This window comes from Cupressus sempervirens, chromosome 2 (genome assembly GCF_028749045.1).
Source record: "Cupressus sempervirens isolate cs-2001-9-10 chromosome 2, ASM2874904v1, whole genome shotgun sequence".
Classification (NCBI taxonomy): domain Eukaryota; kingdom Viridiplantae; phylum Streptophyta; class Pinopsida; order Cupressales; family Cupressaceae; genus Cupressus; species Cupressus sempervirens.
Genome location: NC_143119.1, coordinates 731618675 through 731636695, shown reverse-complemented (window position 1 = coordinate 731636695; position 18021 = coordinate 731618675). Strand labels below are relative to the sequence as shown.

The window sequence follows — 18021 nt, the reverse complement described above, 5'->3', positions numbered from 1 at the left end:
TTGTATGTAATAAATTAGGCAGTTATGTGAAGGTCATCAGACAAGGTTGTTGTAGATGTTGCAGCTCATTAACGAACTCTTTGTTCTATCATTAACCCGGAAATTGTAAGTTCAATGTGAATGTTGCAATAGTAAATGTCTAGATCTATAAACTACTGTAATCTTTCCATGAAAAGAAGCCTTATGTATCAAATTTTATTACTTTTTCTTATATTAACATTAACCATTACAATTTGAATATCAAGGCATATATAATAGAATTTAGAAATTTAAAATCAATTGGAACCCTAGGGATAAATCACTTGCATGAATTGGACCCATCCCATATCACAGATTTAGAGAGAGAGAGAGAGAGAGAGAGAGAGAGAGAGAGAGAGAGAGAGAGAGAGAGATCCCACATCACCTTACACAAAAACTAAACCTAAATTGGAACACTAACAATAAAAACTAAAAAGAAACTCATTTTGACATTTTTCAACTTATGAAAAGGAAAGAAAAGGAGGAGAACAACTATAAGAAAACAGCATTAACTTATAAGCAATAAAATTTTGAAAAATGACATATATGTTTCCTCCAAACCCCCACTTGTCTCACTACCTGTCAAGCTCCCCTACAATTTCATATAGTCAAACAAAAGAAAAAGGATTTCCTCTTGACAATCCAAGTAATTGATGGCTATGCATGGTCACTTCAAACTTTTGGATCAACAAACTCAAGATCATTATAATTCCAACTGCAGTTTGGGATGGTGATCCCAATGATTCCACACAAAGTTATGAGGCATGAGAAGAATTGATTGGGATCCAATTCTAATGCAATGTTATCAAATGTAGATTATGGACAGCTGCAAATTTTCTATGCTTTGTCATTTTGTGATTGAAACGGCCCTTTGACATTTTGTTGTAATTTGTGTATAATATATATGCACATTGACTATGAAAGTGAATAATTTTTTTATTTGTTTGTCAACTCTCAAATGATATCTCAATTCAACAATAATGTCATATATTAAATTTCTATAATATATATAAGATATCCATTGTCCAAAGTACAATATGAATATATGAAAATTTATATTAAAAAAATTTAAAAATTCTCATAGTTGTCCCCTTCATCTCATAAACAATGACCTCCACAATAATCCATTTTGGAAACACATCCCCCTGTCCCTGTCCCAAATACTTAGTGTAACGTAGGCTCATTGAACAAAAAATAGCATTATAGTTCGATGATAACAATGAAATCATGTCTGATAACATATGATCACGGAACTGCCTAGAATTTTCCATTTCATCAAAGGATTCAAGGATAATGTTTCAATCCAATGTTTACCACAGCACACCAATACTCCAGTCATGCTTCCTTCTATAAGATGGTTGTATAGAGAACAACTCCAACAAAAGTGCTCGACAAGAAAAGAATGATGTTCAAGGTAGTTAGCGCACTTGAAGTTTTTATTAAAAACATTAATATAAGATCAAAAACATGAGTGCAAGTTCCTGCTAACCAATCCATTCTATCGTAACTGATATTCACAGATATGCCTAGCATTCAAATAGAAAAAGTATTCTAATGGGTAGTTATTGTTAAACATAAGAGGAAAATTGTACAAATCTTTAAGTGGTGATAACTCAAATCAATATTTCTCCAACCAGCAATCATGTAAGGGGCATAGCACAGTACAGTAGAAATTATCACATATATGCCCGTGTACAATAATGAGATAGACTTCACTGTGACGACCTACTCAAGAGAGGTTAAACTTTGAACTCAATAAAAAATTAATTTCATCAGATTATGAATAAAGACGTAAAGCATCAAACTAAACTATACAAGTATTTCAATTACCATAAAATTATAGCAACACTCCATAAAAGGTAGTCCAAAACCACCTGGCAGAAAAATTGAGTGCCACAAAGGACTGATTTTCAAGGCATCCTAGAGTTTATATACTCATAGCCAGAAGAGAAAATAAGATCAAAATGGAGAATATTAGATGAAACAATTGAATACCTCCTCAAGAACAGCTTTCACATGTCGAAGTTTTTCTGCGTGCTCAAGGTCCTCAGCATCACTATCACTTTCCCTTCCAGACCTGAAAAAGGTTTAAGGAATAAAACTTAAATAACAACACAAAGTAAGGCCCATGAGAACCAAAACTTAAATACAATCACGAAGACCAAAAACATGCACTTGAATACACTTTTGCTCTCGCAAATGAAAATAATGAAGTATTGATTAGATTAATTAGTTACTTTCAAATATTCTCAATCTTAAGGGGAAAAGAAAGTATAACAAACAAGAGTTTAACAACACAAAAAAATTTGAGCAAATTAGGTAAAGAAGAAAGAAATCATACTAAAATCTACAAGTAACCAATCTAAGTCAGGACTTTCAAATAAGATAAATGATTGTTTACCGTACAGGGTAAATGGATTCTTATCACATTAAGGTATTAGAATGTAAAGCAAAACACGATACTTTATTCATATAAGCAGTATGCAAACAATGATTACAATGATAATGATGCTCCAACATTTAGACAATGTACATATACTTTCCCGAAGGGGTGACTCAATCGTCAAGCGCCCTTTCAGATACAACTCTACTTGTTGGCTATAATACTTTTTACCGACAACATCATCCCCCCCCCCAAGATGTAAAGTCCTCTCTGGATGACGAAATAGAGACAACTAAATTCAAACTATAACCCAAACAACTAATTACATCAAGATTTAGACACTAAGAAGAGGGATGCGTCCCTAGTGTAGTAGACATCTGTGCTCTAAGCTTGTTAGCTCACGCTCTTGCCCTGTTCGTACCTTGAAATCTGCTTTAGCCTCCATTTGAATCTCCAAGGTTGTTTGCATCATTCCAGCAATCTCTCCAAGTTCTGTCCCCTTCTCTGCTGCCACCTGTTCTAGCTGACTCTGCTGGGCCAAAAATGAAGTCCTCTCGAATTGCCAAGCCACTCTCTCCGACTCCCAAGCTACCTTCATCACTGCTAACCTGGTAGTTGACTCCTCTCGAGTCGGAAGTGTGACCAATTGATGAGACCTGGAGCTGCTACAAGCATAGAGTGTCTGTGTACCAAAGGTAAAGAGAACACTAGAGCAAGCCTTTCAAGAGGGGTGATACGCTTTGAGGCACTTGGAGTAGGTGTTGGATGTAAAGCTGTCTTGGTGGATGCATAGAGAGCTCAGGCGGAGCTGATCATCCAGTTGAAGGCAGTACAACAACACTTGGCTCAGAGTACCCAGGAGTTGGAAGTAGAGAAAGCAAAGCGGGTGGCTATCAAGGTCAACTTGATTAAGGAGACAGTATTGAGTTAGCAGAGGCTATAGATGCAACGTGGTTTGGAGACCAGTTTGGTGCAAGCACGGGATGAATGTGAAAGTGGTGTGACAGAAACAGATCTATCGTGTTGTAGTTAGTCAGTTAATGTATTCCGTTTTGTTAATCTGTCTCGAATATTTTGTAATTGTCGTCCAGAGTCGACTTTTTCTTTTGGGGGGATTGATGTCGTCAGTAATTGTTATTTAGCCGACGGGTTGATGCCGTAGATTATTGTTATCTAACCGACAAGTTGATGTCATCGGTAATTGTTATGTAGTTGACGGGCCCCTTCGGGAAGGTTCTTCGGGATGGTATATGTGCAACTTTGGATCATGGTTGTTATCATCATCATAAGCATAATGTAATGTCTTTGGCATATGCGAATAATAAAAGGAGTATTGTTGTTACATGTTCTTGTTTCATTGTCTGTATGCATTAATTCATTTAACCCTATACGGTAAACACCATATAGTTGTGAATACTTGTAAGCAAATTTTGGGGGTATCCATTACATAAACTCACGCATGCACTCAGCCAGTAAGGATGCCCAATCATACACTATGTCATTCATGATACTGTTCATCATGGTCACCTGCAGAAATGATATGTCTAATGCCCTACTTGAACCGATGAGTCTACTCTTCACTAAGTCCATCAGACAGTGCCAATGTCCTTCCAGCACATCAGATTTCTTTAATCCTCTCGCCTTTGATGAATCCCTTAATGCTTCGCTTTCTGCCTCCGGCCATTTGCCACATACTAATTCTACCAGCTGCTCTTTGGTTTTCAGGTCGAGTTTCTTTGGCTTATTTTTTATTTTTTTCCTCCCTGCGCATGACCTAGTATGCCAAATACCCTGGTGAAGTCTATGGCTCTAAAACATATCACCAAATTCTGTCCCAGATAAGGAAATGAGCATGTCCACAAGAATCTATTGTAGGTTTCTAGCATGGTGCGAAGAAACCCCTCAAAAGTCACGAATGCAAAATATTAGCATCCACAGTGCCCATTCCACCTATGCCCTCTGTATGTTGTCCTTTGCAAAGTGATGATTCGAAGCCTCCTGCCACCATTTTCTACACTCCAATCCATTCAAACCCTTGAATGCCACATTCTGAGCTATGAGATGTGTTGTTATAGCGGGCAGTGCCCTTGCTTTCTTTTTGCCTGTATTGCTTGCAATACATACACCTAACAGTAAAGACTGCACATTTTTGTTCATTGTGCTGCTTGACGAATCTTCTTCTAATTTCTTCTTCCACGCTCTCTTCTTGGCTGAATGCATAACTGTCACCTCTTTTGTCCTTTCGCTAGTCAGAAACGGTTAGGTCAATTGCTCATACCACTTATCTCGAGGGTTCTTTTGTTTTCTGTTGGCGTTCGTACGGCTCCTCCCTTCAATGCTTTTGAGCAGCCACAGCAAGGGGTGTTCATGCTCCATCTGGCTATACGGCTAGATGTCCTCGACAACTTGTATGAAATATTTGGTATGACATATACCTTAGTGTGATTTTTATAATACTCTCACATGTTATGTTCGTACACCGTATGGAAGCTTTCCATTGCTTCTTTATTGTATTATGTTGGACCGAACACATACAATATAAACTCTTTATTTGTCAAGTCAAGTATTGTATGGTATTCTATTTAGCTACCTATGAGGCTGGACGGTACACATCCTTCGTTATAACTCCAAAAATCCTTCTTTATAACCCTTGGCTTTCACTTTCTAAGTCGTACGGCCATATGGCTTTATTTCTATTTTACCTCTTTAAGTACAGCATGGTAGTTTTGTTTTTGGATGCCGTACAATATTACCATTTAGGCCTTCCCCATCATATGGTATTTTCTCTAACATTTTTTATTCTCCTCCTTCTATCCCTTCTAAAAATATTGATAAACTCTCATATTCACACATTCAACAATCTTGTCCAATCTTTTGTTATAACACCAATATGCTTTGCTTCCAATGGAGTATCCCATAAATATTCCTTCATCTACTCTATTGTCAAACTTAACCAAATTATCTTTTCATCTCTTCAAATGTAGCAATTGCTTTCGAAGATTTTGAAGTATTTCATAAATGGTGCTCTTCTATGCCATAGTTTGTATGAAATCTTGCCATATTTTTTTCAGTACAAGACTTTGTTCAGAATATACTTCTGGTAGGCCTGCCTCCTTGATCATTGTCCTTGTTGTCCCATGTATTGTGTAATTCAATCTTTCTACAACACCTTTAGTTGTATTGTTCACAGTATTGACAATTGAAGTTAGATGCCATGCTTCTCACAATATCTTTCAAACTCGTTAAAAGTGAACTCTCCTCCTTTGTCAAATCTTAAACATTTAATCTTTCTACCACATTCATTTTCAACTCTAGTTTTGAATACGTTGAGCATTTCAAAAGTGTCTAATTTCTCTTTTAGAAATGCAACCCAAGTATACCTTGAATCATCATCAATGAAGAGTATAAAGCATCTCTCACGTTGAAAACTTCTTGTGCTGGTAGGACCACAAATATTGGTGTGCAAAAGTTTCAAGAAATTGATAGATAAATGATCCTTTCCCTTGAAAGGTTATCTCCTCTACTTTCCTTCCTAACATCCTTTGCATATAAAACTGTCTAGTTTGTTGTCATGAACCCTAATTGATACAATTACGTATATAAATTGGCTCGCAAATTGTGAAATCTTTATTTAAATAAACATTAATAATATTTATTATCAATTCATAATTAATAATATCAAAATTAATAATCAATACTCTAATTTATATCAATGATACTATTAATCAATACAATGCTAATAATTGATTAATATATATCATTGATTAATATACAATTAATAATATTAATTATTCAATATAATATTCATAATGCTAATCAATATATAATTAACTGAAAAACTATCAAACAATACTATTGGTAATATTAATTGGACTCAATTCATGATTAATAATACTATAATAATTTTTATATTTAATATTAACCTATATTAATTCTTAATTCAAACAACAATTATAACTTGTTCAAATGTGACACCTAACTAATATGATCAATTAAAAATAGAATTGTGCCTTGGTTAGTAATTTATCCATCCACGATGGCCTTTAACAAGTGATGTGTCCCTTAGACTCATGCTCAACAATATAAGGAGGGAAATAGAGGAAGGGGCGCAAGCACAATAGAAGAGGGGAAGAAAAAGATACCACTATAATAAAGTAAGGATTGAACAATACATTTATAAAGGACACTGAACCTCTATTAATTATACTACATATTAAAGCTAATGTTAAATGTTTGAAGCAACGAGAGTTAAGACTCACTGCCCAACAATATTGAGCAGCGAATCAGAACAGTCGGCATACCATACAATGATAATGTGGTAAGTGTAAGGTAAGTATTAAATGATAATAATAAATACAATAAAGAGAATTAGCAAAAGCAATATATAATTAATACAATAGAATAGGACTTTAGGATTCTCATTGTCTTAAGAAAATAGATAATAAGGAAATTAATTTTATTGTTATGTTAATAAATATGGAAACTAACCTTATTATTATGTTAAGTAAACAAATAATTTGGAGATGCATAATATATATTTGTGTATACATTTATAGAAAAGAAAGTTATTATTAATTCAAAAGAATATTATTTAGATGAATATATAAATATATTGTGTTCATAAAATAAATATGAAGAAGTTATTGATTAAAATTCTTATATGCCAATGTAGACTGAGTTACCTCTATATGAATAACTATGTGCCAATGTACGTTTTGGGGTCTTCTCTATATGAATGGCGAAGATGGGGTGAATGGAACCTCGTAGTGCCTGTATGGGAGGTTAGTATAATCCTTGTATGAATAACTAATAGAAACACTATGAGAGATTAGCATAACCCCGTATGAATGGCTAGATGGTATTGCCAACATATTCTAATGAGTCAACATATGCATATATAATAAGGCCTAAAATAGGGAATGTCCCTTCCAAGAAGAAACCTTTTGGGTTGCACTCCAAAGAAGACGACAAAATAATTAAGGGTTAGGAAACTCGATTTAGAAGTGTCCTTAAGGTTTGGGTTTAGAATTGGGGTAGCATTTGCACTTAAAATATGATAGTTAAGCTTGGCATTGTTTGGTTCTAATGTTTCTATTGCAAGTATTAGTTATTCACAGCTAACCCTAATAGCAAGGACATTAGAGGTGCTCAGTCATGTTAAATCTCTAACAACATGGGATAAACTTATTCTTACTAAGTTTTTAAAGTTGATGTGGCACATCCTTCAATGTCAAAGCCAACTGTCATCAACTTGAGATATCAAACATCCTTTTGTAGCTCCTTCAAATTGGCACATGTTTCTACTAATCCTCTTAATAACAACAATTATAACTCCAGTTCTTTTTCTGATTTCACAACCTTCATTCTTGAATATCAAATCATAACCATTCTCACACATGTCCAACACTCGAAAGATTGTGACACAAACCTTTTGCACAAAAACTTTGTCAGTTTTATTCTTCCCATCAAAAGTAATAAATCTTTTACCGACAATATATGTTTCCTTATCATCACCAAATCTATAAGGACCCCTGTCATATTTGTCAAGTGATACAAACTTACTTTTGTCTCCAGTCATATGATGTGAACAACTGCTATATTAGCCATTCATTCTTATTCCTTTTATCTATTCTTGATTTCTCATTTTCTTCTTCAACATAAAACATTCTTCTCCTTTTGATTCATCATCTGAAATACTAGCATCTTCATTCACATAGTAAGCCTTCTTGTTGAATCTCTTAAATTTTTGACTACGACCTCTTATTGGACATCCAATCGCCAAATGACCAATCTTACCACATGCAAAACATTTCATGGTAACATACATTTGCACTTGCTTGTGCCTTTCTTCAGCCTTCTTGCCAAGTTAACCTCAAATTATTCTACATCATCACCATCAAGTTCTTCAGATTTAGTTGTTGTTATTGTTTTTGGTAGCTTCAGTTGGATAAACATACGAGTCTAAACTATTAAAGATATTATATATATAATATATATTGAGAGAAATTATTATAACAAAGATTCATGGAAATTAGTTTTATATATATATATATATATATATAAAATTATAATTGTCATTGTATTAATTACATAATAATAAATAGACATGTCCCTTCGACATGTCCCATGAAGGGACATGTCTCTTCGTGGTTTTTTCTCAATATAAATACAAGAGATCGTTGCCTTTGGAAAACACATACAACATAGGCAGTGCTATTACATTTGCAACGATCCTCATAAATCAACATGGTATCAGAGCAAAGCTGCAAATGGAGAATGGAGAAAAAAAATTGACTAAAGAGCTAGTGAATGATCATATATGCGATGATCATATAGGAAGAAAAATGATAAACACCATATCACTCAGAAATTTAAAAAAAAAGATTTTGGAATTCATTTTTCGAACTACAGAAATATAAATATTTATTAAATAGATTCAGAATCAGCAAACAATATAAGGATCTGCACCCACAAGAAAAACATAGGCTGTGAATAATGCATATTAGGCGGATTCAATCCGTGACATCTATCGAGCATATAATATTCAACGATAAGAAAACATTAAGGAAAGGCGTCAGCCAACATGACACCTCATTGGGCATCCAAGGACCATCAAGGTAGTGTCTACAAAGCCCATCAACTACAGAAAGAGCAGTGAATAATCCAATTGAAAGTTTTTACAAGAGAAAGAACATTTTCCTGCATCTACATTCAGCACTCAGAATAGAGGTTAACATAACAGCCAACATGTCAGCAGTATGAAGACCAAGTGAAAATTACTACTAAGACCCTAACTATTAAAATATATAGCCATACGAAAAAGAAGTAAGCAAAAAGACATGGTACTTCTGAATTAGAACATTCGAATCATGGGAGATTTGAAGAACACGACTGTACACCCAATTTTTGCGTTCAAAGAATATAGAGACAACTACCTCCGAAGTTATTACCTCAAGAAAGAAAATTTCTAGCAAGCGGCAAGATAGACAAACGTGGACCCACATATGGAATCATTGAAGGAAGGACATATAATTATTTATTTTCTTGAAAGGAATCTATGCAAGAGGAGAAATAATCAAACAAGGAGGAATTACTAACATCGCAAGAAATACAAAGGAGTCATTTTAACAGTTACAAATCATCCACGTAACAACATAGTGTGAAGGAAATTATCCAAACATAGTGCATATAATACATTCCGGCCAATCACAACTGACTAGTTACGGGAAAAACCATGTGGATAGCAATGGGATATTGGGATCGATTAAACAAGATTGCATCGAATTGTAAGATCAACGACGTGACCAAACACAGATATATAGACATTGGGCCCCACATGTGATATAGAGTTCATTAGTGATTTAGATAAAGTTAGGAATGAATACTAATTCAAAAGTAGCTTAGTTTAGGCAATAATTATAGACATATAATCAGTCTTATAAGAATAGTGGTTATATCATTACAACCGACAAGCATGCAATAGAGAAGGGAATCCTTGGCAATAGTGACTTAGCCAGGAAACAATGACTTAATAGAAGTCATCTGGAGGGCATTATCGTATGACTACATGAGAAAAGTATTCTCTTTGAAGACAATTTTTAAGTATTATATTCTAATATAGTTAATCTCTTATTTGTATTTCTAAATGGACAATAAGAGTTTCCTTCCTTGATCTTTTCATTTCTTTCCAGGGATGTTCTTGCACAAAAAGGAAGATTGATATCAAATTCAAAGGGAGTCTAACACTTCATTAGAGGCAACATTCGATGAGGAGCTTAGAAGATTGATATTCAAAGGGAGTCTAAAAATCGATGTGTGTAAATGCATGATTTTAATGGGCATGTTCCCTATGTACATCACGAGGAAGTGACGACTTCCAAACAATTATCACTTGTATTTGAAGAAGTTATTGAAAGGTGATGATCTTACAATAACTTAATTTTCTATTATGATGGATATCTTATGATGTCTAAGTAGATCATGATAGATTGTATCTTCCATGGTTGATTAAGTTCCTTAAACAAACCATGAATGTTCCTACGATAAGTATCATTGAGGATACGTGTGCACATACTTTATGAACATTTTAGAGTACTTGGCAAATGTCATGAAACTTGATACTCAGAAGGCAATTGCTCAAGAGCTAAGTCACAAGGTTCGAATTCGAGTTCGAGTTCGACAACAATGAAATTTGGGTTAAGTTCGACAAGGATAAAAAGTTCAGAAAATAATTTGACAATAAATTCGCCTTAAAAAAATATTTTTTCAATATATATATATAACAATCTGTCAAATTAGTTTAACTATTATTTTCAAAAGTACACTGATTTATTATAATTTATAAAAAATTTTGTAAAAAAATTATATTTAAAATTTTTATTAACATTTTAGCAAATATTTTATTTAAAAGCACATTCTAAAAATTCGTCTAGAATTAAAAAATAATGTAAAGAAAAATCATTTCTATGTTTTTCATCAAATAAGAACCGTACTTTTATTCCCGCACCATTTATTTCCCATTTTGCATGAGGCTTTGGCGATTTTTACCAGTATATATCATTGCATGAAATACATTAAGCGGGGCTGATTTTTTGGGCGATTAAATTGCTCAACCAAATGAAAGGTGATATATTGTACAATGTATGGTATATCGCAACATTTGCAACTAGCTCGAGCCAAACATTGTGTATGTTTTATAATTAAATCTGAGTAAAAGTGTCGGATGAATATATTCTTTTACAGAAGGTCAAGGCATTTTTGAAAGTGAATTTCTTAGAGAGTTTTATAGAATTTTTTTTTAACCTTGAATATTCGACGGATTTCAAACTTCATGTTTCATCTTCGTCAAACCCTGTGACATAGCTCAAGAGTACTTGGTGAATATGCGAGCTGATAATTCTGGGGCCACTACTCCTCATATCATGAGATGATATCTTATGGTGAGTATCTTCTAATAAAAGATACTATTAAACATGCCCTCCTTGATATTACACTGAGGTATTACCAAACTTGTGTGTTTATTCTCCCTACCTAAGAGGGAATGTTAATGTTTTTGGTACCTTAAGTCAGATAAGCCTATGAGTCTAAACTATTGAAGACATCATATATATTATAATTAATATCATGTGAGATATAATATATATATATATATATATATATATATAGAGAGAGAGAGAGAGAGAGATTTTTATAATAATGATTCATGGAAATTAGTTATATAAATATAAATATATACAATTATAATTGTCATTGTATTAATTACATAATAATGATGGGACGTGTCTCTCCTTAGCTCTTCCTCAATATAATTACAAGAGATCATTGCCTTCAGAAAACAAATATGACATAGGCAATGCTATTACATTTGCAGTGATCCTCATAAATCAATAGTTGTGAAAGTTGTCTCAAATCTTCTCTTGTCCTTCCAAACTTCCTTAGCTCAAATGTCATCAAGGTACCAAACAATTGGTCTTTGGCGAACTTCTTTGGATGATAAACCTCCTCTATGACTGATATCGTGTCACTTTGACTATCAAGTGATGTCACCAAGATCTTCTCCATGAAATCATCATCAATAATAGAGCCACCTTGGTTCTCAAGTTCGTTCATAATGTTCTCAACTCTTTAAAAGTAAATTTTAATGTCATCACCATCTTCCATCCTTAGATTCTCATTATCTCTTTTAGCTATTAGTTTCTTGGAAAAATTAACAATGTCATTTCCTTCATAGATCTCTTTCAAATTTCCCCAAACTTCATAAGCACTTTTCAAAAAGATCACATTAGCTAATTTTGTCTTTAATAAAGCACTAGTGATCACATACCTTGTTTTTTCATTCTCCTCATACACTTTGATTTCATGTTTCATTTGAAGGCCATCTCAAAGGTACAAATACTTTGTCTTCACCTACTTCCAGGTCTTGTCATCAAGACCAAATAACCTTTCATCTAATCCTTTCATGAATTTTAAACGGGTTCATCGAACATAGGAATGTTAAATTAGTGTACCATTGGATCTTCCCCAAACAATTAAGCTCTAAATCGAGGAACCAAGCTCTAATACAAATTGTTCAATAGGTCAATTAATAAAGGGTAGTGTGAATTACTCATTCCCACACATTTAATAAAACTTTTCTTTCGTTGATAAGTGTTTAGCAATCCTTACCTTTGTTCTATTGGTTATGCACAACAAACATTTAAAGTAGATGTAAACATGAAATCACGGAAACACCCACATAAATAACACCAAGATTTACCTGGATACCCATAATGAGGCAAACCATCAAGAAGCTAGTTCTAATGAAAGGAACACCTATTAATGTGACACGATTTAAGCTGATTTTTCCAAGAGGCTCATTGTTGGTTTTTCTCACTGCCATTTGGGTCATTGTCAGTAGTCACACTACCAATGTGGCTAACTACCAAGAAATACAAGGTTCACTACCAATTCAAATTAGGCTCACTGCCAATACAATTAGGCTAATAGCATGCATATAAGAAATGAGAGTTGAATCCAACATTGAACATAGTAGTGGCTATTCCACAACACAACCATGCTACTACTTGCCTCAATACACGAACATCATCTCAACAAATTCGCACTCACTTCGCATATTACCTGCATAAAGGCATGATGCCCTCAAATCGGTCGATCGTAACAAATTTGAAATATGTCACACCTAGACATTCCCGCACTAGTAAGAAATGAAACATTGACCGCCTTGATCAATCTAATGCATCTCAAGCAATACAACACGCAACACCATCGCCAAAACATTCAATGCCAATAGTTACAAATGAACATATTACAAGGTAGCTATTAGGACCAAAACAAAATAACATGCTTCAACATGGATCCACCATATGTTGCAAGCCAAGTAGATCTCCCACTGCCAAGTAGATTTGCCACCAAGGCAAACAGAGCGATAAAACATTTAAAGCACAACCATCGATGAACATTTCTACCAATACACAAGCTATGGGTACATACCAATTGATACACAATCGATACACAAAACCCATTGGTACACAACCACTGATACACCAACAGGCTGAAATATGAATAGGGTGACATCATTGACAAAAACATAGATAACATAAACCTCACATTCTAATGCCTCCATCATTTAAGAGATTTGACATTGGAAATGGATAGAAAACTAAAAATGCATGCTCAATTATGAGACACCAATTAAAAGTAAGACACAATAGGAATATCATTACTAAAGTGAAACCTCGATTGAGACATGAGGTGCCATAGTCCATGCTTCTATAGTAATAAGTAGAAGCACATCATCTCACTAGTCTATCATTAAAGATGTGAATATCTATTGTGGATTTGTTCCCTACTGCAAATAATTGATAGAATAGAGTAAATAAACCTAAGATAAAGTGATCCAAAATTTGTCAACAATATTTCACAATATATAAAATATTTGACAATATTTATATATCTAAATGTGTTATTTCCATCAACTAAAATTGTGTTTATATTTACATGGTTGATGTATATTTCTGTATGTGATCAACGTAGTTTCTATCTAATAAGGTTATTGTGTTGTTAAGGTTTATTTTTGAGAGGCTACAAGGAACAAGCTTTAAATCCTTAAATATCCTTGAATTTTTTTCCTTTTCTAATTTTTTGAGTCTACAAAGTGTCAAGGCACGGGACCAAGTCCTAGTCAAAAATCAGCTTTCTGAAATCAAGGTAAGTTGGAGTCGCGTAACACTTCATTAAACAATGACAATTCATTCAAATTCATTCATCAAATGCCCAAAGTACTAGTGATGTCCACAAACCAAAGATAGTTAATCTAGGCACTGAAACCTAAAATAGAGCAATTAAAGCACATTTGATGGCCCTATTAGAAATCGTGTCTATTCTTAGGGCTACCATGAATTAGATGTAAAATAAAAATAAAAACCTTTTAGTCTATGGTCAATGTCTACAAGGGATCCTAAGAGACTAGTCATTTTTGCAAAGGTTTAGATAGCTTGCAAACTAAACATATCCAATGTTTCTAATTAATTTGTAATAGTATTTTGAAGGTTGGATAAGGAGTTTTATACATTGGTAATAATAGTATAGCATCAGTTGGAAATCAATACGGCATCATCGAAGTCCTCATCTTGCCCAGATAATTAATTAAGGTTGCATCAATAAGATTTGACCATATTCATGTATCATATTGATCAATTGTGTTGTGATCACATTCTGAAGTTTGAAGTATACAAAGTGTATGACTCTCATCTCACATAGACCACTTGGCTTTCCTAAAGGAGATCAAATGCTAGTCATCAAGAAATCAAGATTGGATTGGAAAGATCTCAAGGCAATTTGACAGTTCCATTTCATCGAAAGGTTTGCCAATTATTAGAGTTCATCAAAGAATACATAAATTACAAAAAGGACACAACATTTGAAAATCACAAAGGTAGTTCATATGCAATATTACTATATTAGCAACAATTATATATGTCACTAGTATTTCTAGCACTCTATTTCCAGATGAAAAAAGTTGACGCTATTCTAAGCTTTTTTTTCCGCTCTTTGACTTCCCACACCATTTCGTTGTATGACATTCTAGGTCAGCCTTCCCTTTATTCCATTCCACCTCCTTATTGTCATCTGTACACTTCCTCCAGTATCTTTGAGGCCATTAGATCCATGAGATGTAGTAGAGTTGCAGATGAGGATAGTTTCCAAGGAGAACTTTTCAAACTAGGTGCTTCAGTCCTTGGCTCATATCTTCCTACACTCTTTAATAGAGTGGTTTGCACTGGGTTTCCTGAGACCTAGTCAAGGCATGTGATTTATCTTATTCATAAATTTGGGCCTGCTTCAGACCCAAGTAACTATAGAACTATCATGATCAAACATACCTTTGCCAAACTTTACGCCACTACTCTAAACACCATGTTATCTAGAGAGCTTGACAGGAGAGGGTGCAGAGCTAAAGGGCAAGTTGGTTTTCGAGCTGACTATCAGACTATGGATCATATCTTCACATTGTAGGCTATTATTGAGGAGGCTAGGCATCGTTCTAAGAAAGTCTATTGCTGTTTTGTGGATTTTCGTAAGGCTTTTGATTATGTTCCTAGGATGGCCTTATTTCAGAGACTTAGTAAGATTGGTTTCTCAAATATGCTTTTGACTACTATTATGAGACTATACAAGAAGGTGACCGATAGGCTGAGGACTCCGGAGGTCTTTTCTGATCCGATTCAGAGCACCATTGGTGTGAAGCAAGGCTGCCCTCTTTCTCCTACTTTGTTCGGATTGTATATTGTCGAGCTCAAGGATTTTCTTGTGAGCTCCTCTTATCCTGGTGACGGGTGTTATTTACATCAAGTTTTGATCTCCATTCTCCTTTTTGTACATGATGTTGTTCTCCTGGCCTCTTCTCCTGATAGTTTACAGAGACTCCTTAATGTCTAGCCTCTTTACTAAGACTCATGTTATGATCTTTAACTGCTTAAAGACCTCTCATCTTCATTTCTTCTTCCAGGGGCAGGAGGTGGAGATCATTTCTTCATAAATGTATCTCAGAGTTAAGTTTTGGGGACCTCGCTTTAGTTTGAGACCAGCTATTCAATCCATAATTAGTAAGGGCATGGGTTCTCTAGCCATGATTGAGCGACATCATTTTCAAGATATTTCGTCCAAGTTTTCCCTCTTGGACTCCTTGCTCAGACCGACAGTTCTTTATGGCTTGGTCGTTTAGGGACCCTCCCTTCTTGCTTCTGATTGGGCTTCTATTGAGCGTATTCAAACATTGTTTTTACGGTGCATCATTAGATGTCACACACTCACCCCCCATAGCATTGTTTTAGCCGAGTTTGGAGCTCATCCTTTTATGCTTGCGACCATTTTTGACTTGATCTGGTTTCTCCACCACCTTCATGGTTTCATGGATTCTGATGTTGACCGTCATAGATACTCTCATCTTGCATATTGTTCTTTTGTTCAGATTATGAGATCCAACACTAGCACTAGATCTTGTTGTTGGTATGCCCTGGCCACCTCTCTATTGGGTTCGATCGGGATTGACATTGATCATCTCCCTCCATACCAGTTCTCGTTGGATGCTCCCGCTCGTCTCCTCCCCTCTCATCAAGAGTTGAATGACTATGTCAGACAGGATATCTACAGACAGTACATTATTACTACTTGGAGTAATCCTCCTAAGATCGCATTTCATGCAGAGCATTTTTTTGAGATCCAAAATGGTATTATTGTGCGTCCTTCTTATCTCTATCGACATTGGTGTCATTCCCTTCGATTCTCTATGGGCTCCTTCAGAGTTGGTTCTCATTGTCTTCGGATCCAAACTGATCACCATATAGACAGAGAGGATCGGGTTTGTAAATTGTTTACTTTGGCGGAGGCTGAGTCTAAGACCCATTTCTTATTTCGTTGCCCTATATACTATGAGATTAGAGGGAGATTTTATTGTCATTTCAGAGATTGTTTCTCTTTCAGAGTTCTTCAACTATGTTGATCAGCAGTGTCTTGCACTTTATCTTCGAGCGGCCACCTAGCTTTGTGAGCATACCCTTGGGTCAGCCACATCTCAGAACCACACCTCTGACCAGCTCATTACTACCTTTTTCTCCCCCTTGTCTCCACCATGGGGTGTAAAAAGGCCTTCCAGCATCACTCTTAGATCAGTCAAACATTGTACTAGTCTTTCCTGGTAGTGACACTCCTCTAGCAGGTCTCAGCGAAGATCTATGACTTTGAATCGTCCACGATTATATCCTTCCGTGACTGACTACTTTGTTCCGAGGAAGGCTTCATAGTCCTTACTTTGTGGTTCTTGGTCTTCTATCTTGTTTTGTTTCTTTTCAGACACCGTTTGGTGTTTTTGCTATGGCTGGCTCTTTTGCTTGTGTGCTCAATCCCATAAAACTTTCTGGTTTTTTGTTGGACATTAATATTATTATCTTATCTTATCTTATCTTTACTTCTTTAGTTAAGTTAAGCTTTAAAGTTTAAAGTTCCTTGCTTTCCTATTTGAGCTCTTAAATAACTAAAATATCTCAGATCACCAAAGGATCAGAACAAACAATCCTCTAGTTTGAGCTTAATCTAAATTCTCTCAACCATCACAAATTTATTTGTTTACAACTATATCCACATATCTCAAAAACAACCCAAAAGGGTTTATTTAAAGGAAAAAAAGTGTAGATAAAGCAACCAAAAGACAGAGTAAAGTTTAAACAATAAAGGCATTTTACTATATAGGGCAAGTTCAACATTAATCAATCCTATCACATGTTGTCTATTCTATCAGAGACGAGTTCAACAATAATAAAACTTGTAAGACAAGTTTGGCCATGGCTAAACTCATCATTAATACGTAGTCATGCAAATTGCAGCAAATTGCAGCTATTGAAACTTTTACATACAAACTCAAAAAAGGTTGGTTATTTTTTATTTATTTTTTAAATTACATAATTTTTTCAAAGGATCCAAATATGTAAAAAAGCATCACTTTATAAAAATCACTTCAGCTGTTTTTGACCCCGCATGAAAATTGAACTTCCATTCTCATTACCACCTTTTACTCCCCCTTGTCACAAGGTGTTAAAAGGCCTTTCAGCACTACTCCTTCTAGA

At 34.7% G+C, this 18021-nt stretch overlaps 1 protein-coding gene across 10 annotated transcripts in view; it reads right to left on the bottom strand.

Annotated features, from left to right (window-relative positions):
• The window catches only part of LOC149575463 (inositol hexakisphosphate and diphosphoinositol-pentakisphosphate kinase VIP2-like), a 272894-nt gene that overhangs the window by 139585 nt on the left and 115288 nt on the right, over positions 1–18021 (bottom strand). For all 10 annotated transcript variants that reach the window (XM_089815209.1, XM_089815206.1, XM_089815210.1 and 7 more), the window contains one exon: positions 2014–2095. In XM_089815209.1, coding sequence (XP_089671335.1) covers positions 2014–2095 — 82 coding nt within the window. The remainder of the gene's footprint in view (positions 1–2013; positions 2096–18021) is intronic.